The 14,156-nt window shown below is 34.8% G+C and overlaps 2 protein-coding genes and 2 non-coding genes across 5 annotated transcripts; 3 read left to right on the top strand and 1 right to left on the bottom strand.

Moving 5' to 3' along the window:
- Window positions 1-5,251: 5,251 nt before the first annotated feature.
- TRNAA-AGC (transfer RNA alanine (anticodon AGC)) lies at window positions 5,252-5,324 on the top strand. The gene has a single exon. It is a non-coding gene; the product is annotated as a tRNA-Ala (tRNA).
- Window positions 5,325-6,159: 835 nt separating this feature from the next.
- TRNAA-AGC (transfer RNA alanine (anticodon AGC)) lies at window positions 6,160-6,232 on the top strand. Its single transcript has one exon. It is a non-coding gene; the product is annotated as a tRNA-Ala (tRNA).
- Window positions 6,233-8,449: 2,217 nt separating this feature from the next.
- LOC148933985 (uncharacterized) lies at window positions 8,450-9,674 on the top strand. The gene is made up of 3 exons (XM_089069027.1): window positions 8,450-8,739; window positions 8,926-9,075; window positions 9,233-9,674. Exons 1-3 carry the CDS (start codon window positions 8,503-8,505, stop codon window positions 9,506-9,508), a joined length of 663 nt encoding a protein of 220 aa, XP_088925153.1. The 5' UTR covers window positions 8,450-8,502; the 3' UTR covers window positions 9,509-9,674.
- A 52-nt stretch (window positions 9,675-9,726) lies between these two features.
- On the bottom strand, window positions 9,727-10,647 carry LOC148933984 (protein RADIALIS-like 3). Of its 2 annotated transcripts, none has more exons than XM_089069029.1 (2): window positions 10,317-10,647; window positions 9,727-9,966 (listed from the first exon to the last, which is right to left on the bottom strand). In XM_089069029.1, the coding sequence occupies exons 1-2, from the start codon at window positions 10,574-10,576 to the stop codon at window positions 9,918-9,920; spliced, it is 309 nt and encodes a 102-aa protein (XP_088925155.1). In that variant the 5' UTR covers window positions 10,577-10,647; the 3' UTR covers window positions 9,727-9,917. The 2 variants fall into 2 exon arrangements, with proteins under 2 accessions (XP_088925155.1, XP_088925160.1); XM_089069034.1 differs by having other exon boundaries at window positions 9,727-9,948; window positions 10,317-10,645.
- Between the last annotated feature and the right edge of the window lie 3,509 nt (window positions 10,648-14,156).

Genomic DNA, 14,156 nt, shown 5'->3' with positions numbered 1-14,156 from the left:
TGTATGCACAAAAGCAGAACACCCAAACACTCTAAGATGAGAAATATTAAAAGTTTTTCCAGAAAAAACATATTCAGGGCACTGCCCCAAAAGAGGAACAGTGGGAGACCTATTAATCAGATAAGTGGCAGTCAACAAACATTCACCCCAAAATTTCTTGGATAAACCACATTTAGCAAGCATGCACCTCACTTTTTCAAGCAAAGTTCTGTTCATTCTTTCAGCAATCCCATTTTGCTGAGGAGTATAAGGTACTGTTTTATGTCTCTTAATTCCAAAAGAAGCACATAATTCATCAACATGCTTATTGCAAAACTCCAAACCATTATCTGTTCTGATAGCCTTAAGTTTCTTTCCAGTCTGAGTTTCAATCAAAGTTTTCTAAGAAGCAATTTTAGTAAAAACCTCATCTTTGTGTCTCATAAGGAAGCACCACACTTTTCTTGAAAAATCATCAATTATGGACAAGAAATACACAGCACCAGAATGAGTAGACACAGAAGCAGGTCCCCACACATCCATATGCACATATTCAAGAATATCCTTACTAACATTAGCAGGAGCAGGAGTAGGGAAAGAAACTTTGTGCTGTTTACCCAGCACACAGGTACCATAGAAAGGTAGATCATCATGCACATCAGAATCAGATAAGATAGCATGTTTTTTCAGGATATTAAGGCCTTTAGCACTCATGTGACCTAGCCTATTGTGCCAAAGCACAGTTTTATCAGTTTTCACAACATTTGCATAGGCTTTATCACAGGTAACAGGCACAACATTGCAGACACACAGACCACATTTCATTTTATCTTTGAACAAGCACATAGATCCTTTGCAAATTTTCATGCAGCCTTCCCCCATTTTCCCCCCATACCCTCATTCTCAAGAGCAGTGCATGACATCAAATTATAGCAGAGATCAGGAACATATCTCACATCCTTAAGGTTGAGCACAAAACCATTATCAAACTTTAAACACACAGTGCCAATGCCAACAATCTCACATTTTTTGTCATCAGCCATGGACACAAAGGTATTAGTCACTGGTTTTAGCTCATAAAAAATTTCTTTAAAAGGACTAACATGATAAGTACATCCAGAATCACAGAGCCAATAATTTGAAGTAAAAGGGTAGGCAGGAGAGGCAATCACAAATTGCAGATCATGAACCATGAATACAGAGTCACTAACATTGTCATAAGTGGCCACATTCACAAGAGTTTCAACCTGAGAATTATTATTTGAAAATTTATTCTTCTTAGGCTTAGTGCGCTCCTTTTTATAGTGCCCAACACCCCCACAGTTAAAACACTTCCTATAGGTCTTAGGATCCTTACTTCTGGTCCTAGATCTATACTTTTTCTTGCCATTATTACCTAAGTTAGAGCCACCACCTGATTCATTTCCCCCTCTGGTTTTAGACCTACCTCTAACATTAAGCACTTTGTTATAGGCATTCTTATCAGCAGCTCTTTCCCTAAGTTCAAGTTCTTTAGATTTTAGGGAGCTAACAATCAGATCCAGAGGAACAGAGTCCGTGCCATACTTTATGGAAGCTTTAACATCACTATAGGAGTCAGGAATGGCATTCATTAGGGATATACTGGTATAAGCATCTATTGTGGTGTCACCAGATCTTTTAATATCTTGAACTAGCTTCTGAAACCTATCCACATTATCATCTATGTCTTAGCAAGATCAAGCTTAAACTTAAACAATTTTTCAAGCAAATACATTCTTGAGGACATGGAAGTTTCTGTAAACAGAGTATCAAGTAATTTCCACATTTCAGAAGCAGATTAAACATGATCAACTTTCCTAATCACAAAATCAGACAAGTTTAGCACAATAGTGGCCCTAGCCAACTCATTCATCTCATCTTTTTTATCCTGAGCAGTATCCTCAGGTAAAGAACCATCAACAACCTTAAAAACTTTTTGTTGAATCAGAACACACTTCATTTTCTGTTTCCAAATAGCAAAATCATTTTTACCATTATAAAGAACCAAACCCACAGGCTGAGACATTTTAGCAACAATTTTTGTAAGAGCACAGGAGGCAAAACAGAAACACACGAACTTGCACACCTGATAACACAGAGACATTCACCAGCAACACAAGAACAGGAACAGAGCTTTCACACAACAGAAAGGATCTCAAATCCTTGACTGTCACGAGCAACACTGGCCAAGGCTATCCCAGCTCGCATTCACTCGCTTGTGGAGGGCGAAGGGGGTCACTTGGGCAGTATAGAATGCTTGGTGGTCAAGTAAAATGAGATCACAGAGCACAAGAACCAGCGGAAGCAACACAGAAACAGAGAGCACAGAAAGTCATAAGTCTTTGCCAGAGACTATCTACCAGAAAACAAGAACCCAAGCCTATAGGTGGCACTAAAACAGAGAAGTAAAATCTGGAAATAAAGCCAATTTACCAGAGCGAACCCTCACTCGAAGGAGGATTCCACTTGCCTGTTGGGGATAATCGCAGCGGAAAATGCAAAACAAATAAATCCACATAAGAATCTATTTAGGTGATTATGTGGGTCGATTCAATTTTATGCTTGAACATGTAGAAACATATAATTGCACAATTAATCACATAATTTAATTTAAATTATGTTGTTGAATACTTACAACAATGATTCTCCAAAGAATCGAAGTGGCTTGCTACTTTTCCACGTGTAGATCTTGAAGCTTGATTGTGAATGCAAGACCAAAGATCTTCTAACCTATGACCCTTAACTCTATAGATCTAAATTCCTTGTGGGAGGAATCTCTTAGAAATTATAAGAATCTTGAAGGAGAAGACAAGAAAGCCAAGTGTGGAGGCTAGGGTTTGTGATAACATATGTGTCTCCTCCTTACATTCTTATTTATAGAGTTTATGATGGGCTAGGTTAGGGATCTATGGGGCTTGGATTGGGCCTCCTCCATTGGACCTTCTTTACTAATTAAGTTATAGCCCATAATTTAATATAAGGCCAATGGAATATTTCTTGTGCCACTATAGAAGAAATATTGACCGCTCATCCAATCCGTGATTACAAGCAATCCGGGTTAACCTCTTTAATATATTATTTCCCGTGTCTAAGACTTTCTATATCCATTAATTAATTTGTAGTATGCTATAGACTTTAAATTAATTAATATCTTTATTTCCAAGAGTTTGTCTAGTACGAGATGTATATTAAAAATATACTTTTCCTTTTCTATTTATTCTTGGATTAAATTCAAACCGGCCGGGTTTCCGAATAATAGAACTTCTCTCGAACACCTCTTGGGGATATAGTCAAACCACGCAGGCACACGATTCAATGTAATAATAAAATTGACACCATTCTAGTTATTAATTACTACTACCCAAGATATCAGGAATATTGGATTACGAAAAACCCGCACCTATTGATAAGTCAAAGCAGCGTATGATTAACGTGTGTCCTATATTATTACAAAGATTAGGAAATATTAAATCTCCAAGACATCGTCTTACAGTGGATAGCAACAAATACGTGTCTATACTTTGGATCCATTCAATGCTATACCACACCAGTGTCACTAGTCATTCTCAAGGTAAAGACGACTTTCGGATGGACACTGCAACCTTTCACGATAGGTAGCCAAAGCCTATCTAGGTTGTGAAAAAGTTTTACTTCTACAAGGTACCGGTTGGGCCACCTACTGTGATGACCTGTTCCACGACCCAACCTTCAATGTAGAAGACTTAGACTGATTTTACTTTCCGGCGCTTTAATTATATAATTTAATATATAATTGAATACGGTCAATACCCATTAAAGTTAAATACACAGTGTGAAGAAAACATTTATTATTCTCATTAAATGAAGAGTGTTTACAATATACAAGCAATTTATCAAATTCAAAAACTCGAAAAATGCTTTTTAGTATATATGTTCCAACATTGCCCACCTCCTTATGTGACTTGGCGTGCCGCCCTAATCCCCCCGTGGCTCTGATACCATCCTTTCCATCTTCTCTCTACATCTCCGATTGCTTCTCCGGTTGATTCCTTGAGATTATTCACCATTCTTGTGTGAATATTCGAGTGCTGAGTTGTTTGGAAGGCAACTGCTTCAGTTGCTTGTGGTGTGAGAACTAGGGTTTCTGTTCTGAGGGGTTTCAGTGACCTAATCCGGTGTGAAGGGGCTGTGTGGTGAAGGTATTGACGGTGCGAGGGTAGACTCCAGTCAATTCATCGGTGCTCCCTTGGATTTGGTTCTAGTTGAATAGATCTGAGCCATATTCTGTGATCTATTTTGTTTCTCTTTACTTCCCTTGTTAGTTGTTGTTTAAGATCCGCAAGGATCTTGTGTTGTTATACTAACAATCTTCTTGAGTGTGTAGCTGTATCAAGAAGTCAACGTTACTCAAGAACCCTAGTTAGAACTAGTTACTGTAATTGTAATAGTTGTGAAGGATTCTCCTTTGTAATATGTGGTACATATCAGTCGCGTGGTTGGAGTTTGACTGAGCTCCCTTAATGAAGAACAAAGAGGTCTTGGTAATTAGTGAATCCGCACCTAATCTGATCCCTACAGTTTGCTCCTCCGATCGTGACAAAAATTAAGACTACACAGTGCAGAAACTTGGAGTGTACTGTTTCTCTCCGCTTTCTTTCTACACGTTTTTTCTCTCTCTCTTCTTTCGTTGTAGACGCCTCTTGCGCTAATGATAGGTATTTATAATTTCTCCTTTGACACGTTTTATTTTCTCTCTTCTCTCGTGGACGCCTCCTACACTAACAGTAAGTATTTATAAGTTCTCCTTTAACGTAGATGAATGAGTCGAGTCTTTCTTCTAAGCCTTTAACTCAACATTTTTTACAATTAACCTAAATAAATAAAGATACATGGGAAAATAAAACCACAAATTGTTCAAGCATAGACACGTGGTGGTATGATTTAACTTGTCATTTGATCCACAAGTTTTGTTGATGAGTAGAAGTACTTCATTCTATACTAATAATATCATATAGGCTCATTTTTGTTGTTTAATAAATGGAACATGTTAAAATAAGCACACATCGCATGTCAAAATAGAAATAAACACCATTAGTTAGGAATAATATATAAATACTATAGTGAAATACTGCTCAACATTTTTAAGAGCAAGCTAAAAGAGATAAACACAATAACTATAACATTAGTTAGATATTGAAGTTCCTTATACGTCATCATATAATAAACTCTATACGGTTAGGTAGACTAATATTAATAGAGAGTTTATAACAACGGGGATGTAGCTCAGATGGTAGAGCGCTCGCTTAGCATGCGAGAGGCACGGGGATCGATACCCCGCATCTCCAATTTATCAGTTTTTAATACTATTTCTGTAACATAAATTTATGATTATCCAATTATTTTCTCTCTGTCTGTGATGATTAGTAGTAATATTATATTTCTCTATATTTTTATAAAGCAATCTCTACATTTATGAACACGAAAATATGAAATTGACAATCGATTGTTCTTCGTATAAAGGAGCCCATTTTCCGTGTTATTTATGTATGTCTTGTTTTAATTTTAGATCGATTCTTTTTGTTTGTTTTTTTGTGTCTTGTGTCTGGATTGCACCATTGAGGTTGAAGTGGGAGACAATAAAGCTGATTTTCTCAAAAGAGAAAGATGTAAGATACTTACAATTGATCATATATAGGCACGTACATCAATGATGAAACTATATAAAAGCTGCAATATTTCACAACATGCACTAATTCATTCCCGTGTAATTGAGGAATGTTTTTATCACACCTATATTTTGTACGTCATATTGTTTAAGTCCGATTAGTATTTTTTGAGGGATTTATAACAAACGTAAAAGTGTTTTTTTACGGAGTACATTTTTCTTCCAGCTACATTTGGTCGTTCATGATTATATTGGATTTTTTTTTATATAATATATATTAGATTCTTTTGTAATTTACATTTCCAATAGCGAATTAGTTTGTACAAAAGAAATCTAAAAATTATTTTATAGCATATTTTATTAATTTATAATTTGTCTTATAGTCTATGCGAAGAGTTTCTTTCACTCTCACTTCATTTAATTTTCGTATTATACATTTTCCTTTTGCTGGACAATTGGTGATGCGATTTGTAAAAAATGACTTGTGTCTATATAAATTCAAATCAAGCATACCAGGGGATGTAGCTCAGATGGTAGAGCGCTCGCTTAGCATGCGAGAGGTACGGGGATCGATACCCCGCATCTCCATTTTTGTTTTAAGAATATTTTATTTAACACATTTGTTTTTATTCACTTTTTAAAATTTCCAAGTTTATTCCACCCATATCGGAAAAAGGCAAGTAGAAAAAAAGTACTCCACTTATTTGTAGGAGATGATTTATTTTGTAGTAGTAAATGTTTGAACTGTCTTAATATATATATATATATATATATATATATATATATATATAGTAAAATATCGTTGTTTTCAGTCTCATATCCACAAGTGTCCTATCATTTAATTCGGGATATAGTTTTGCATCATTTCAACTTTAATAAAAAAATTATATACAAAATTATTTTTTTTAGTACTATTAATTATTTTGTAAATATATTACCACTGAGTCACTGACTATATATGCTTCTTTAAATTTCTGGTTTTGTCATTGCTCGAATCATTTGTTCCGATTAGTCTTCCATAGAGTTGGAGGCGATTTCTGAACTAGTTTGGATCCTAATTGGTGAGTGTTTGTTTTGGTAAGAGATCTCATACCAATTAAAGTGTATAGCTTCACAAGGAGGGGTGAAGATGGGGACCAAGTTGGTGAATATTTTTGTTTATCTTTGCTTTCCCCTTCCATTTTTGTGTGTGGAAGGATTGTACTATTAATTGAGGTGTCATTTTCTCTTCTTTTGCAATATCACCGTCATGAATAACAACAGGATAAATTCGTGGAATATATATAACCATAGAGATGGTATGGTGGGATTAGATCCCTTAATGATAGATGTGCCAAAACCTTAAAAAATTATGGTAAATGCAGCAGATATTAATACTACTTAATTTTTTCTAGTAGGGATGGATGCCTTTTAATTGGTTGTCCATATAATTATATTTAGATTGCTTCTTCTTTCCTAGTTACGGTTCAACCGCTTCACCAAAGGACTGGAATTATTTTTTATTTAGCAAATGCCAAGCCATTATATATTATTCTACTTGACTGGAAAATCAGAATCATATATTATATTCCTAAATATGCTTAATCTTCCCTTCGTCATCAGCAATTATTCCCACTTCTAATTAATTTGAATAATCAAATCTATTCATCCCAAAGGTCTCAACTTCAGATACACCATTTCATGACAAAATGTATATTCACATTTTATTATGTTAAACTGAAATTATACAGTGTAGTGTAACTCAGTTGGTAAAATGTTTCTCCTCAAATCATTTAACAATTGAATAGTTGGTATTCAGTCTTCAAATCATTCTCCAGTTTTTTTCTTAAATAAAGAAGAAAGAAATATTAATTGACAAGAATTAATAAATATGAAATATCTAATTAAATTGTATCGCGTTAATATCACCGACTTACCAACAATTGGTAGAGTCCAAATCTGCATGTCACTAAAGTTTGAGAACTGTAATTAAGTTTGGAAGAATCTTTGAATAATCATGTTTTATAATAATGTTTGATAAGAGATGCCCAAATAGTTGAATCAGCCGCCTTTGAGATGAAAATGTTCCTCGAGATAAAATAGATAAAATACTTCAGTGAGGTGCATGTACAAATAATAATGTACCAAAATACATTTCACACAATACCTAATTTGAGTGTTATATTTGTGACTATTTGACTTTCCCTAAATTGATTGATGGAGCCGTTAGTTTACTAAATTGATGTAAAATTAATGTGGCATGTGGGCCCTTTTTTATTTACTTCATAAAAAAAAGGATTAAAACCCCAACACTAAGGGCTCCACATATCTCAATCCGATAGTATTGTGAGGGGTGTTAAATCAGAATACCAGTGACCCGCTAAGGGGGAGGGACTAACCCACTGCATGCCAGAAGCCCACCTCCCTAGGTCTCACACTTGTACGCCTGAGAGATGTTGTAACTACACGACAGTAGTGAGATTTGATCCTTGGCCAATCATACAAATCTGCCCCTTCGGAACCAACTGTGCTCCGCCCCTGCGGACCCCTTTTTTATTTCCATCAGTCAAGGAGTTACTGTTGAGGTGCACTAAATCTTCACGTCACAATAATCATGGAATTTTTACTCCTAGCATGAATTTATTGTTTTGTTAATAACTACTCCTATCCATGTATACAACTTATACGTTGAAAAGCAAACTTGCCAAATATAGAACTCATAAGTTTTTTTGTTATCATTTCCACGATATATACATATGAAACTATTACCACAGATAATTAGACAAATATAGTACACAAAAACATGTTATGAAAAGAAGAAAACAGAAAAGAGAGAAATTAAGGAGAAACCAATCGGTTTGCTGGTCGCGCCGTGGGTGATGGAAAGCCCAACGGCGACAGAACGCAGACCGCGGCGGTTGAGCCGGTACAGAGAACTGGTGGAAGACAAATACGGTTTGCTTTCGCCCTACCGGAGAAAGTTCGTGTTTGAGGACAAGGAAACATTTGATTATAAGGGTTGGTACGATTCCGACGAGGAAGACGACGTCGATCTCCAAATCACCGACGTTCACGGCACCATCAAGAGATTCCTCCAACAAGTCCGCGACAGCGGGGTCCGTCAATTTATTCATATCCTATAATCTTATTATCATATATTCTATCTATATTTAATAAACCCTAAATAAGTCATTCAAAAATTGAAAAAAAAAATATACTAAAATCATGTTCAATCCGAAATTTGATTAGCAAATATTATTGTCATAAGTGTTGATGGAATGTTCGTTCATATATCGTTGTAGGGTTACGATTTGGATTGTTGCCCGCCTAGTTGGTTCCACGTCCCTTTCCGGCCAATAGATCTCGCGGCTGCAAAGCAGAATGATGAGGCATTTTATAAAGAAGTGATCAAAGCAGCACGCTTTGCAATCCGTGAGATCAATGCTGAGATGGTACGTATATGTTGCTCGTTATTTGTGAGCACCTTCGATGAGCACCACCAACATTTAATCCACCTCAACGTTTAAATAAACACGAGAAAAATGTTGAGGTGGACTAAATGTGGTTAATAAGTAGATTTGGTTATATCTAAAATTATGAGGTATGCAGACGGACAAATGTTACGAGCTTGTGGATGTAGAAAGGGTGGTGTTGACATCGACGTGGACGAAGCTTCTGACTTTTAGTGCAAAGGAAGAAGTCATGAGGAATGCATATGCTGATTTTGAGTCAGATTCAGAGGTTGAAGGTGATGCATCCATCAAGACTATTCAGGCAATGGTGCATGAATGTTTCGATGACTCTTTAGAACTTGAACAGTGGAGGTTTAAACCACTTCCTGTTAATTCTATGGAGGTTTCAATTCTCTATCCTACTTCTAATTAGTTTCCTTTAACATTCTTCAACCTTGAAGGGCTGATGAATAATAGTAGTAGTAAAATGTTACAGAGAAACCAAACTGCATTCGTCTCTCCAAGACTCCGATTTTGTGTTATGGTTTGGGCTAGAATTGTGACTCTAGGGTACGTAATGTTAGCCACCTTTTCACTATGATCAGTTGAATTTTGTTCTTCGAATATCCACTATATGACTATATAAACACATTTGCAAACAACTATGTTGTTTTATAAAAATAAGGTGTACAAAGGATAGTTACGCCAGTTCCCCATGAAAACTAAAGAAAATACAAAAAAAAAAAAAAAAGGAAAGGGAAAAATACAATTATGTATGTATGGAACATGATTCATGAGATCACAAGCGTTACACACTTCTATAACACCGAACCGATTTGAGATCACTTCAGTTTGAGATTCTTCATCATAAGCCTGTTCAAATCACGAAATCTATAATCAGTTTAGAATGAGGAAAAACACTTACAAGAAATTTTTGCTATGCATAGGCACTTTTGAACATATTATTGTTAAAAAGTTGTTGGTAATGAACATACATTACATCAGTTTTTGACAACGAAGTTAATATTGTTGACATGCTTCAAGTTGCATGAGATAAGGTGATTCTTTGGAATCTTAATTGGCCTCATGTTCCAATAGTACTAATGCATGTGTTTTTCTATATGCATGCATACGTCTATAAAGTAATAAAACAACCAATTAATAACTAAAATATGAAAATTAAACACTAAAAAACAATTATAAACCCTAATCAATATAATTGCAAAGTTAAATTAGAGTACCGGTGGTCGTTGGTGTATCCTCTGGTGGTGGAGATGGGTGTGTAGTCGGGTATAGGAACTCGATCCGTTTCAATGTTGTTGATGTCTTTCTCTAAGGCCTCATAATGCCTCCTAACTTCATCAACCGTTTTGCCACATGCTCTTGCAATGTTATGCCATCGGTGAGTTGTATCCTGGTCGTACATCACCAAAGCCTCCTCAAATTGCTTGTTCTGCTTGGCCGTCCACGACGACCCCCTTGCCATCGAGCTCGATGCCATCAAAATCTAGATAGGTAGATATTGAAGAGTATGTGTTGCGTTGTGATGTGTTGGTGTGAATATTTCAAGGCACAAGGTCCTTAAATAGAGAGAAAAGGAGATGCTGTGAAGCAAGTTGACGAATATTTATGGAAGGTTGTTTCTTTTTTTGGGTGAGGAATTGAGAATATGTGAAAGATAGAAAAAAGAGAAAGAAATATAAAGGAAAAGGAGAGAAGCTTTTGGGTGAATTCTTGAAAAGTCATTTTCTTGTCTTTTAGAAAATGGAGTGGAAAACCAAGTAGGATTAGATCCCCCTCAATCTGATCTCTTCCTACTTGTTGTCAAGATAGAGATGCGCCAATAACATAAATATTCATATTCTTTAACTTTTCATGGGATACCATACGTACGCGTTTACTAAAAATGATTGGATGGCCAAATATATAAATATAGTCATTTATTGTGTATGCATCATCACTCATACACTTTTTTACTTATTTCATCACGTTATTAGTTTATATTGTTAACTAATTGCATCTCCAACAAGGAGGGGATTGAAAAAGGTGTTTTATCTATTTACCTTCTAATAAAATGAAATATACCCTTCAAAAAATAACACATTCTAAAGAAAGAAGTATATAGAAAGGTAAATCAATAAATATAATATAGTAGTAAAAATATAAAGAGTGATACCTTATCAAATACCTTCCATTTTGGATGAAAAGAATACAAATATGGTAGTTATGAGATTTTACCTCTCCATTGATAGAGAGGTAAAGATACCTCTTCAAAATGGGTAAAGGTATATAATACCTTCTCAAATACCTCTCCCCTTGGAGAAGGATATTTCATGAAAAAAAAAAGTAAATATGGTAGTTATATGACTATACCCCTCCATTTACCTCTCCCCTTGGAGATGCTCTAATACACGAGTTGACACTCGTTGGCGCCGGATCCGAGACACACTTTAATTTGTAGGGTGTAGATGCCTACAAATCAGTGCAGAGTATAGTCACCGGGTCCGCTGGTGTATATCATTGGTAATTAGTACCAAAAAAATTAATTAATAGATGCGAATGAATGAGAGATGAATGAGGCTTTTCATTTTTTACTTTTAATAAAGGATATTAGAATTTCATGGCTTAAGTTTTAGTATAAATTTTCAGAATAACATTGCTTGTCTTCTCGTTTTCCACATGAAATTCTATAGATTGGGGTGGTGGCCATAACATTTGTGGATCCTAAGAAAAAATTAGACTCTTCTAGTTATATCTATTGATCATAAAGATAATATTGTTCAAGAATGTACCTATTTTAAATCGAATTTAGCAAAACGTCCTATATAAGGTATATATTGTCACTAATATAAATGGAGTATATTATACTATAGTACTAGTAAACAAATCATAGTCATTGCAATGTTAACTGAATATATCATACTTTTATAATTCAATTATATAAATATCTTTCGACTCTAATTTCAGTGTCTGGTCAAACTAATTGAATAAGGATGTAACTAATCCAATTATATAAGAATGTATGATCATGATCATATACCCTCAACAATTTGATAGCACACAAATTATAAACTGTCTTTTCTCCTTTTGCATGTTACGTTGTTCATTCAATTAAGACGTGTTAGTTAAATTGTGCCATTAATTACTTTCAAATTTCAACACTTGTAGCATCTCAGCATTTCTCAATGACCCCTAAATTTTAGGGTTCAAAATTTAGCAGTTGTTAATTTAAGACATCTCGAATTTGCTTCTACTTTCTGGATAAGATTAATTCTTCATTCTCTTTTGTAAAAGATAAAAATATGATAGAAAAACGATTGATTTGTCCAATTATTCCTCTGGGTCAATTCGATAACTATTATTGCACTGTAATTCTGCAATTTCCCAAGATAACAGAATTGATTCCTCCAAGATCTTAATTAATCTGCATTGCTTTTTACATGATCCAAATTATTCCCACTTAATTAGACAAAAAACTATAAAATATCATCATGCCAAGCGTTGACACATGAGAAAGAAGTTAATATAAACCCATGCATGTAATTAACTTAAATATAAACCCTAGCAAAAAAGAGAGTTGAAGACAAGGATACGATATTGGTGGAGTGATATTGTCATCTTAAACTGTGGTCGAAACGCAGTGAGGTGCCATAGGTTTGGAAAGGATACTTGAATAGAGTTTTTGAGAATAAATTAGTGAATAAGCATAGGGAAGATATTAAATGTTCCTAAAGATAAGGGAGACACAACTAAGGTGTACACGAGAAATAATTAAATGAAAAAGTAAGCTTGGATTACTCATAATTTGGTCTAGAGTGAGCAGTCTTATTGTTTTCAAAAGTGAAACAAAATAATTTCCTATTGGGTTAAAATTATATTTGGGCTTTAATTTAAGAGTGAATTATAAAATTGTACGTTTTTAATACTGAGGGAATATTTTTTTTGGTCCGTGGACGCCAGGGTATCACTTTTGGTCCGTAACATTTAAAAGAATCTTTTAAGGTCTATTAATTTCGATATAATATCGTTTGAACTACTTTTTCACAATTTCAAATTTTTTTGGACAAAAATACTCCCAAGCCCTTTCTTCCTTCTCTTTTTTTCTTTTCTTTGTCATTTTTCCTTCTCTCATTTAATAAATGGGCAAAAAAAATTCAAAGAGATAAATTAAATATTTTAATAAAGAAGAGAGAATAAATAGACTGAAATGCCCTTCGTGGGTTTGAGAGTATTTTCGTTGAAAAAGTTTGTAATGTTAAAAAAAAAGTCGCTCAAACAATATTACATCGAAGTTAATGGACCTCCGAAGATACTTTTAAATATTACGGACCAAAATTGATACCTTGACAAAATTTGTGGACCAAAAAAAATACTCTCTTTATGCACTGTTTTCATTTTTTTCGAACTAAAAACCCCCAAGCCATGAAGGGCATTTTTATACTCTTCTTTTTAACAACTTATTCATCAACTCAATTCCCCTCTTTTAGAGGAAGGTTTACAAATCAATATTTTCAAAAATAAATAATTATTTCTAGCATGCAATTCCATAATAGCTTTGGACTAGCTATAGTCCAGCCAAAAATTCCTTCTGCCACATCATAATGCCCGTCTTATAGCCTAGTCAATGTCCTAGCCAAGCAATAGCCTAACAATAGCCCAACCAATGCCCTAGCCAGCCTGAGAAAAAAAAACACCAAAAACAACAACAAAATTAATTGGAGAAAAAAAACATTAAAAAAAATCGCTAGCCGATCTCTCGTCCACGCAATAGTGGACTAGCGATCGGCCACGCCCTAGCTCTATGACGTATTTTTTTTCTGTCCTCTCGGCTAGCCTATCACAGTAGTGGACTAGCCAAGTGCCTAGCCACTCGCCAGCGGCTAGGGTGCTAGCTAGTCCATTATCGTGGATGCACACATACTAACATATTTATAATAGTATTATACATAAATGAATCAAGATAAAAATAAAAGATCATAATAACTCAATTTTTTAATGCAAAATAAAAATATTTACTAAAATATTAGTAGTAGTGTAGAAAATAAAACTATATAAATGCAAAAAAAGAGAAAGAGTGGGAG

This window comes from Salvia hispanica, chromosome 1 (genome assembly GCF_029641045.1).
Source record: "Salvia hispanica isolate PSC_SH4W2 chromosome 1, Shi_PSC_v1, whole genome shotgun sequence".
Lineage (NCBI taxonomy): Eukaryota > Viridiplantae > Streptophyta > Magnoliopsida > Lamiales > Lamiaceae > Salvia > Salvia hispanica.
Note: the sequence above shows the minus strand (reverse complement) of the source record. Positions and strands in the feature narration are given on the sequence as shown.

What these genes read in the sequence shown, in the direction of transcription:
- LOC148933985 (XM_089069027.1), top strand. Translation starts at nt 8,503, where the DNA reads ATGGAAAGCCCAACGGCGACAGAACGCAGACCGCGGCGGTTGAGCCGG. An exon ending in AACAAGTCCGCGACAGCGGG is followed by an intron (nt 8,740 to 8,925) that starts GTCCGTCAATTT and finishes ATATCGTTGTAG; the next exon opens with GGTTACGATTTGGATTGTTG. An exon ending in GTGAGATCAATGCTGAGATG is followed by an intron (nt 9,076 to 9,232) that starts GTACGTATATGT and finishes TGAGGTATGCAG; the next exon opens with ACGGACAAATGTTACGAGCT.
- LOC148933984 (XM_089069029.1), bottom strand. Translation starts at nt 10,576, where the DNA reads ATGGCATCGAGCTCGATGGCAAGGGGGTCGTCGTGGACGGCCAAGCAG. An exon ending in GGATACACCAACGACCACCG is followed by an intron (nt 9,967 to 10,316) that starts GTACTCTAATTT and finishes AACTGATTATAG; the next exon opens with ATTTCGTGATTTGAACAGGC.